This window comes from Microtus pennsylvanicus, chromosome 19 (assembly GCF_037038515.1).
Source record: "Microtus pennsylvanicus isolate mMicPen1 chromosome 19, mMicPen1.hap1, whole genome shotgun sequence".
Lineage (NCBI taxonomy): Eukaryota > Metazoa > Chordata > Mammalia > Rodentia > Cricetidae > Microtus > Microtus pennsylvanicus.
Genome location: NC_134597.1, coordinates 3978019 through 3986714, shown reverse-complemented (window position 1 = coordinate 3986714; position 8696 = coordinate 3978019). Strand labels below are relative to the sequence as shown.

The 8696-nt window shown below is 47.0% G+C and overlaps 1 protein-coding gene across 1 annotated transcript in view; it reads left to right on the top strand.

The window, feature by feature from the left end:
• The first annotated feature begins 279 nt into the window (after positions 1–279).
• The window catches only part of Slc25a13 (solute carrier family 25 member 13), a 166978-nt gene continuing 158561 nt past the window's right edge, over positions 280–8696 (top strand). The window contains exon 1 of the mRNA XM_075953627.1: positions 280–432. Coding sequence (XP_075809742.1) covers positions 418–432 — 15 coding nt within the window. The 5' untranslated portion in view covers positions 280–417. The remainder of the gene's footprint in view (positions 433–8696) is intronic.

The following is an 8696-nucleotide window of genomic DNA, read 5'->3' as shown; positions in this document are numbered from 1 at the left end:
CTAGCCCTTGGCTCCAGCCCAAGCAGAAGGGTCCCTCATCAGGTTACCTGTCTTCGGGTGACTTGCGTTTCTCCATGGCCCTTGGGTACCCACCAAGGTGGCTGCTAAAGCTGGATAGCAAGGCTAGAGTCACGTGTCCTGGTCCCACAGCAGTTCCCAGATTAGGGCCCTCCCTGGCTTCAGGGCAGAGGCCTTCAGATCACGCGGGACCGGGAAGCCCTGGCCCGGCTCAGCCAATGGGCTGGCGGCACCCGCATGACCCGCGCCGGGGGGGCGTGGGGAGGCAGGCCGGGAGCCTACGCCGCCGGGCCGAATCGCCGCCCCCACCTCAGCCGGGACGGGAAGTGAGTCGCCGGGGTCCCCAGTGCAAGCCAGCCGGAGAGCGGGTCCCAAAGCCGCCTGCACCAGGGCCAAAGCATGGCGGCCGCCAAGGTAAGCGCGGCAGGCAGGGGCGACCTGGCGCCTAGCAGGGTGCAGCGGGGGGGACTGGATGCGGGTTCCACCTTGCAGCTGAGGGAGGGCACAGGGGACCGCACTTGTGACCGCGTGCGTACCGCGGCCTGGTCGTGCAGCCGAAACTTTTGCCAGCCGGACACTCCCACTTGGCTCGGTCACCAGCAAGGTCCCGCGGGACGGAGCCCGGGCCAGCAAGGAGGAGTGCGCGCGCGGATGGGGCCAGGTGGCCTGGGACAGGAGCGAGCCCAGGGTAACACAGACCCCTCTGCCACCGCGGGGTTCTCCTGCTTCTGACCCGTCTGTTGTTGACCTGGGTTTCTCCTTCCAGGGGCCCCAGCTGGGGCTGAAGCCTGATCCTATTACGTTTCAAGAGTTCCGCCCTCGCGCCGGTAGGGAAGTCACCTTGACTTCCGTTTTGGAAAGTACTTGGCCTGTAGCTAGCTAGCCCTGGGACCCTTCCCCATCCCCCATCCTTCCCCTCCCTCTCTCCATCTGACAACACTTACAAGCCAGCCTCCGAGCCTCGGAGAGGCTTCTTTTTGGAAATGACAAAACAGATTGTCCTGGGAGCTTGTCACTCCTGTGAAGTTCCACTTAAAAGGGATTCTATGTAATGTGAATCGTTCACGAACCCAGGGAGAAGGCAGCTCCGACAAATTGACCTTTCCTCTTTCACCGGTTCTTCAAACCTGCACACCATTTCAGCCTCTCTGGATGCATTTCAACTTTTCTGGCAGAATACCATATTCAATCCCAATCACTCGAATCATTGGAATTTATTGCTTTTAATTTTAAGTTCACGAAGGCAACCCTTTAATCAAGCCTATACAACTTCTTAGATCATTTTAAGTGCAGTGAACTTAAATATACCCAACATTTCAAACATTTGTCCTTAATCAAAACTCTGTGATAACCCTCAAGAGGAAAACACGGCCAACACATCATATTCTTATTTATTCAAGCAAACTAATCACATTTGCAATGGAAATTGTAAGCAGACAAATATATTTAAAATGCTGTACTGTGACTAGAGTCTCTCCATGCTCCCCAAGTTCGCAGGCTTCTTATTTGTAGACTGGGTGCCTTAAGTGGCCTTTCTCCGTAACTACTGGGGGTGTAACCCACACAATTGTGGACTGGGTGTGTTTGGGTGTGTGTCTGAATGAGCACGAGGGTGCCTGAATTATTTTGGAAGCTGTATTAGGTCTTTCAAGACAATAGCCCTTTGCATTAACTCTTCATGATGTTAGAATGCAACGATTGGGGTGAATGGCTTCTCTGGAATAAATACCCACTTGTCGTTTCTATATCTGCTGAGGAATTATTAGTGTTGCTTTATTTGGAGACAGTAATGGTGGGCACCAAATTGAAGCACATGCATAGAAATGGAATGCAAGACTTGGCAAATATGAAGTGACTTTAAGTAATAAGGCAGCTCAACTTTTTTAAAAATTGTTTTTATTAAGCTATATATATTTCTCCTCCCTTTCTATCCCCCCCCCCCACCAGGCTTAACTTTTTAAGTCTTTCTTACTAAGCCGTTAACAAGAAAATGACATTTGGAGGCAGGCATGGTGGTGCACGCCTTTAGTTCGAGTCCTCAGAGGCACAGGCAGAGGTGGATCTGAGTTTACGGTCAGTCTGATCTTTAAAAAAAAAAAAAAGATAGGACAGTTGGCTTTTATGAAGTCATGAAAGACAGGGGAAATTAAACAGTTCTTTCACCTTTATTGTTTGGAAACCTGTGCTCTTTATTATTTATTCCCTGAAAGTCACCTTTGCACAGTTCTGATGGCTGATATAGACATATGTCCAATAGGACATAGCAAAGCCATGTGAGTGGATGAGAAAGCCAGAATAAGTAAGAAGATGGCGCTGGGCATGGCGGCCCACATCTTTAGTCCCAGCTTTTAGGGGGTAGAGGCCCCCCCTTGTCAACAAAATGAGTTCTAGCACAGTCAGGGCTGTTATCTTTTGTTATCTTTGGAGAAACGAGAAAGAGAGAGAGAGAGAGAGAGAGAGAGAGAGAGAGAGAGAGAGAGAGAGACGGAGGGAGGGAGAGAGAGAAAAATTTAGGATTTTGGGAACGCAAGTATGTTCCTACTGCAGGTAGTTTACCTGCATCTTGTAGCATCTAAAGCAAAGACATAGTCTTGGAGAGAGTTCACTTTGAACTATTATCTGGGCAGTTTTTCTCTTTCTTAACCTAGTCTTATGTAGCTCTCACAGGTCTGGAGTTTGTTTTGTATCTCAGAGCAACCTTGAATTCATGGAGATCTTGCCTCTTCTTCTCAAGTGTAGGTATTAAAGACACACACGACCACAGCAGGCCCCTCATCCTTGCTTATGATGTATCTGAACTGCATTCAAAAACCACTGAGGACATAAATACACATCTCTGGATTCCAGAAGCCACGTACAATTCCATAAGTATTGTCTTCCATTGTAAATCAAGGTCAATGACCTCTTGAGAGTTCCTGGGTGAAGTTGTCGTGGGTCCAACTTAGTCCAAGAGTGACTGCTTCCCATTGAGTTGGACTTGGGCGTCACGCTTACTGGCTGTTTCTTCCAGCTTTTAGTTAGTTTTGGGCAGTTTGGAGGTAAAGGTGGAGCTAATTGCTTTCTCCTTGGAGTGTAATAACCCTCTTGGCAGCTGAGCACAGAGCCCTATATTGGAAAACTTTCATCTGGGGGTAAACCTGTTATGCCTGGAAAGGACTGGGGAACCCTTGAAGGAGAAAAGGCCAGCCCAATGGAGTATCACGAAGCTGGCCTGTGAGCTTGAGAACACACCTGTGAGATTTCCATGCCTGCTACTGTTTGCTATAGTGAACCACTGTAACTAAGTAAATTGACGGGAAAGACGTAGCCACAACTGTCTATTTCCTAATATCTTTTTAGTTTGCTGGTTCTTGGTAGTTATTCATACATTGTCATTCATTTCCCTTGTATCTTTTTATTTTGTCTTTTCCTATCCACTCACTACTCAACAGTCATAGAGTTGCTTGTTTTTTTTTAATTTTTTTATTGATTATGTATACAGTGTTCTAGGCACCAGATCTCATTATAGATGGGTGTGAGCCATCATGTGGTTGCTGGGAATTGAACTCAGGACCTCCGGAACGGCAGTCAGTTCTCTTAACCTCTGAGCCATCTCTCCAGCCCGAGTTGCTTGTTTTTTTAAATGAAATAATGATCTGGAACTACCAGGGTTTTGAGGTTATCTCTTAGCACTAAGTTTATGCAGCAAGGATGATGGAATTCAGGTGTAAGCTGTCAGAGATGCTCTGGTGTAAACTCAGACATGGGCTACATTGCTGTACTTAAATCAGCCTAGAACCAAAAGAAAGGGATTCAGTGATAAAATGAAAGCATCATTTAAACAAACAACAAAAACAGTGTTCTGGAGGGCTAAGGTTTATGCTGTTGATTCCCCCATCTTTAAATATGTTGTTGCTATGATCATTGGTTAATCTGTAATTGTGTACCCTGGTCTTTCCAATGTTGCCAATGGACTGGACTTTGGCTTCAAAAGGAAACTAAACCCATGTTAGAGAGCCGCTCCAGAGAAGTTGTTTCTACGGATCTGAAGGGAGATTTCCAGAAGTGTGTCCCAGGATGAATAAATAGGCAATAGGAAAGGTCCATCCCAGTGTCAGCAGCATGTCAACATAATGAGAACCTGGGTTTGTGCTACACCCAGGAAATAACATGTGCTTGAAAAATAGCAGTGAGCTTTTAATCCCAACATTCGGGAGGCAGAGGAAGGCGGATCTCTGAGTTTGAGGACAGCCTGGTCTACTGAGCGAGTTCCAAGACAGGCCCCAAACTACACAGAGAAATCCTGTCTCGAAAACAAAACAAAACAAAACAAAAAAAAAATAGCGAATATGAAGGAATGATTACTTAGATACCGAATTCCATTCCGAATGCTTTTCAATTTTAATCCCGGTACTGAATCTGTCTTCTGAATTAGGTATTAGTACTGCCATCCCTGTGGTAGACGAAGACTCAGAAACCCTAAGATGAGCTGTGAGAGACCTAAGACCTGCTGATTAGGAAGGTCTAGCTAGATCTGGCATTCCAATCCTGCCATGCTGGCTCCAGGGTTTCTTCTTGCTCTGTCTGCTGACTGACTGGTAGCAGAGCCTGCAGCAAGTCAGGTTTACAGGAAAGGTGTGGGTGAGGACTTAGAAGATAGGCTCCTCCCTGGAAGTCAGCCGTTTAATTAAAGGTTGTTTGCGGAGTGCTTCCTGTGTGACAGCTCCTCCTAAGTGTTTTCCCTTTCTACCTTAATTGCCACAACAGTAAGGAGTGCTTTGCGGTTTTGGTCTTCATTTTACAGTTAAAAAATAAAGACCTTAGGTTTGGCAGTTCTTCAGTATTTCAGCCAGTCCGTGGTCCAGCCTCTTTCACTCTGAGAATTGTTGTCTTGTAACAGTAAAGCAGACAGATGTTTGCACTAGGTAGGAAAGAGAGAGGTGGGGGGGGTATTTGAAATCTAGTCTCTGGTAGCTGAGGTTGACCTTGAAATCTTAACAGCTAAGGGTGACCTTGAAGTGGTCTGTCTCCCTTTCAAATGCTGTGGTTACAAGCTTTAGTCACCACGTCTTGCATAAAGTGATCTGTGTTTCTAATGCCTGGACGGATTTTTAAGAGAACAGGTTCCTGTGATGGAAAGGAATGTTTGGCTTTTTAGAGATTCTGAAATTGTTACGGATGGGCCTTGGGACTTTATGCTATGTAAGATCTTCATCTTTCCTGTTCTCAATCCTGCCTTCTACCAGTGGAAGATAGGAAGTCCCAAGAAAATTTGCAATTGAAAGCTGGGTGATGGTGGCACAGGCCTTTAATCCCAGCACTTAGGAGGCAAAGGCAGGTGGATCTCTGAGTTCGAGACCAGCCTGGTCTACAAGAGCTGATTGCAGGACATGGTCTAAAAACTACAGCAAAACCCTGTCTTGAAAAACAAAAAACAAAAAAAGAAGGGAAATTTGCAATTGATTGCAGTTTCCTTAAACTCCTTTGCTTTGTAGACTGTTCTTGGGCAGTGGTTCCCGGGCATTGAAATCATCTAGAAAGCTCTACGAGGTGCCAATGCAGGGCTGTCACCCCATTTCAGGACTGAGTTGACATCTGGTGTGGCTGACAGCCACTATCCAAGTAACCTGCCTTGTGATGATTCGCTGCTGGCTTCGAGGACAGGGCAGGAGAGCAGACTCATAGGACAAGTTAGGGGGAAGGAATGGTGTCCTAACTCCAAGGGGTCAAGGTAGTGGTCACTTTATTTTCTTTTTCAAAAAATTCAGTCTTGCTTGTGTTTTCCTTGTTGCTTAGGTATAAAAATCACACAGTTTTATAATTATCCGAGAACTTAGATTTTAGCACCCCAAGCCACCTAGAAGCTCATTTTGATTACTGTAATGTGTCAGTGGTTTTCTATGGTAGTCAGAGAAGGTGCCCGAGGGGGAATCAGCGCAGCACAGATCTGGTCTTCTAGCCCCTGTCCTGCCATGTTCTGGCATATGGGCAGTCTACTGCTCCCCCACTTAGGGCTGCAGCTTGACAGGCATTGTTCCACAGAAGGACCAGAAGGTAGACGGCGAGGGCAATGTGGAGTGTAGGGAATCAGGCTGCATGAGCTCTTTTAGACCATGTCAGAGAGGCATTGGCCTTTGCCCTCGTGTCCATACTCAACCATTCTCTTTTATTATCTACTGCTCATGAGGACTAGGCCTGCTGACCTGTTTGTTCCTCCCCTCCCTGCTTGCTGTTTGCTGCAGACTAAGCACCCAGCGTCACTGTGTCCTCAGTTTTCCTGCTTCATGTGTGCCTGGTGTTAGGATGGGCCTTGGACAGACTAGCCTCCTGGAGCTCTGGCTTGGCTTTGTGTTGGGAGGAAGATGGGCCTGTTGAAGTGACACCGTCTCTAAGTCAGATACAGAACAAGCCTGCCTGTAGACGCAAGTTTATGTCCTCCCTGGTCCCACAGCTGTTCAGACCCAAATAAACACACAGAGGCTGATATTAATTATAAACTGTTTGGCCTATTGCTCAGATTTATTACTAACTAGCTCTTACAACTTAACCCGTAATTCTTATCCATGTATCTTGGTACCTTTTCTCAGTGAAGCATTCTCATCTCATCTTGCTTCCTCTGTGTCTGGCTGGCTTCTCTGCCTTTCCTCTTCTCAGAATTCTCCTAATCTGGTTGTCCCGCCTATACTTTCTGCCTGGCTGCTAGCCAGCCAGCGATTTATTATTATTATTTTTTTTCTTTTTGGTTTTTCGAGATAGGGTTTCTTTGTAGCTTTGCTGCCCGTCCCGGAACTAGCTCTTGTAGACCAGGCTGGCCTCGAACTCCCAGAGATCCGCCTGCCTCTGCCTCCCGAGTGCTGGGATTAAAGGCGTGCGCCACCACCTCCCGGCTTCAGTCAGCGATTTATTAAACTAATACGAGTGACAAATCTTTACAGTGTACAAGAGCATCATCCTACAGCACCTACCCTTAGGACTCATCCACCCAGAGTCTTCTGCTGGGTCCAGCCAACTCATTGAAATTCTTGCCTTAGCCACAGAGCTCTGCCGAATCAGTGGTTCCCTGTGGCGTGTGTGGAGCATGGTTGGATACTTCAGCTTGTTGCTCTGACGCGTCTCCTAGCATGTACAGTATCCCTTTTCTTTGGAAAACTCTGTAGTTGTGTGAGTGAGGAACCTAGATGGTTCCCTTTGACTTTGGTGTTGACAACATAGCTCAGTTGACAGTGTTGAGATTTCTTTGCAGTTCAACTCCAATAAACTGCGGTGCTTGATGACTGTTAGGCCGCTTGCTTTTTCTGGATTTCCGCCTGTAGCACATGCTGTCAATGAACACTGTTGATGGGAGGCTCAGATATTTCCTGATGCCCTTACTGCTTCAATAAGAGAGCTTATATATGTGAGGTGTGTAGTAAGTACTATTGGTAAGGGAGTTGTATAAGGGATTCTAATTTGAACAGGTGTGTGTACTTCTGGGCACATGGCTCAGGAGTTTTCAGGATTGGACATGAGGTTTGGAATGTCTGTTTTGAGTGCTGGTCATCACGGTAATAGGGCCGCAGAGGCCTGACTAGGCCCTGAGTTCGGTTTTCCTTTCCTAAGTAGGAAGAGGCTGCCAGAACCCTTCCCCCACAATCTCTATTCAGTGACTAGAAAGTAGGAGAACCTGGTTCTAGCCCACTCTTGCTACTGGAATTTGGAGATTGATCTCTGGGAGTGCTCCTCCGTGTCATCCTGTGGAAAGCAGGGGACCATTCGTGTTGAGCCCACGGGAAAGCATCTTCGGAGATCATGACGTTCAATAGGAATGTCAAAACATGTCTGTTGGAGTTTGTGGGACATCCTACCCAACTGCAAACAGGAAGGACAGGTGCCTGAACCACACAGGAGCTGTACTGAAACTCTGCTTGCACTCCTTAACACTTAATTAAAGGCCTTTCTTTGATAAGGATACAACTTTGAGTTCATTGTAAGGTAGTCCAACCTTTTACAGAATTAAATACATAGTGTCAAAATCCTGTATAAACTTCAGGGTCTTTGCTTGAGTATCCCTTGGGGCCCAGGTGTGATTTGGAGCGCATGTCCACGTGATTGTGTAAGAGGAAATGTAGACGGACCGTGCTTTCCTCCTTTTCTCCCCTTTTCTTCTGCCTGTTGAGCCCTAATCCTGTTCTCCTGCTAGCCTCAGGTGACCCGCGCTTGGCTGATTTTGTGGGCTTCTTGCCATCAGCATTTGTGAATTCTCAGGCTTGCTCTCTTTTCGCTCTCCCTCTCTGGTTCTCCTTTGGAGGCTTCTCCCAGATTCCCTGATTTCTGCTGGAGGGTGGTGTCTCCAGTGCACCGCTTCTTCTCCCTCCATTGCCACACTTGGCTTTGGAAGGGTGACCATGTGTGTTGTTCTGAGCTCCAGCCTGTGTTTCCAGTTGGTTGCTGTAAAACTCAACTTGAGTATCTCAGGGGTATTTCAAACTTTGCTCCACTAGAACTGAGTGTCTCTTCTCGGTGTTTTTTCAGTTTCTGCCTGTTTGCTCTGGGTAGCTAGGAGATGCTATCTGCAGGCATTTGGATCTGTGGAAAATCGGTGTAAGTTAAACCCACCTCCTTTCCTGGAGTGTTGTGTCCTGTCCCCTCCATTAAGCCAAGGTACTTATTGCTTCTTAGTTATACAGTCACCTAGGCTTCCACACTAGTTTCCCTGCCTT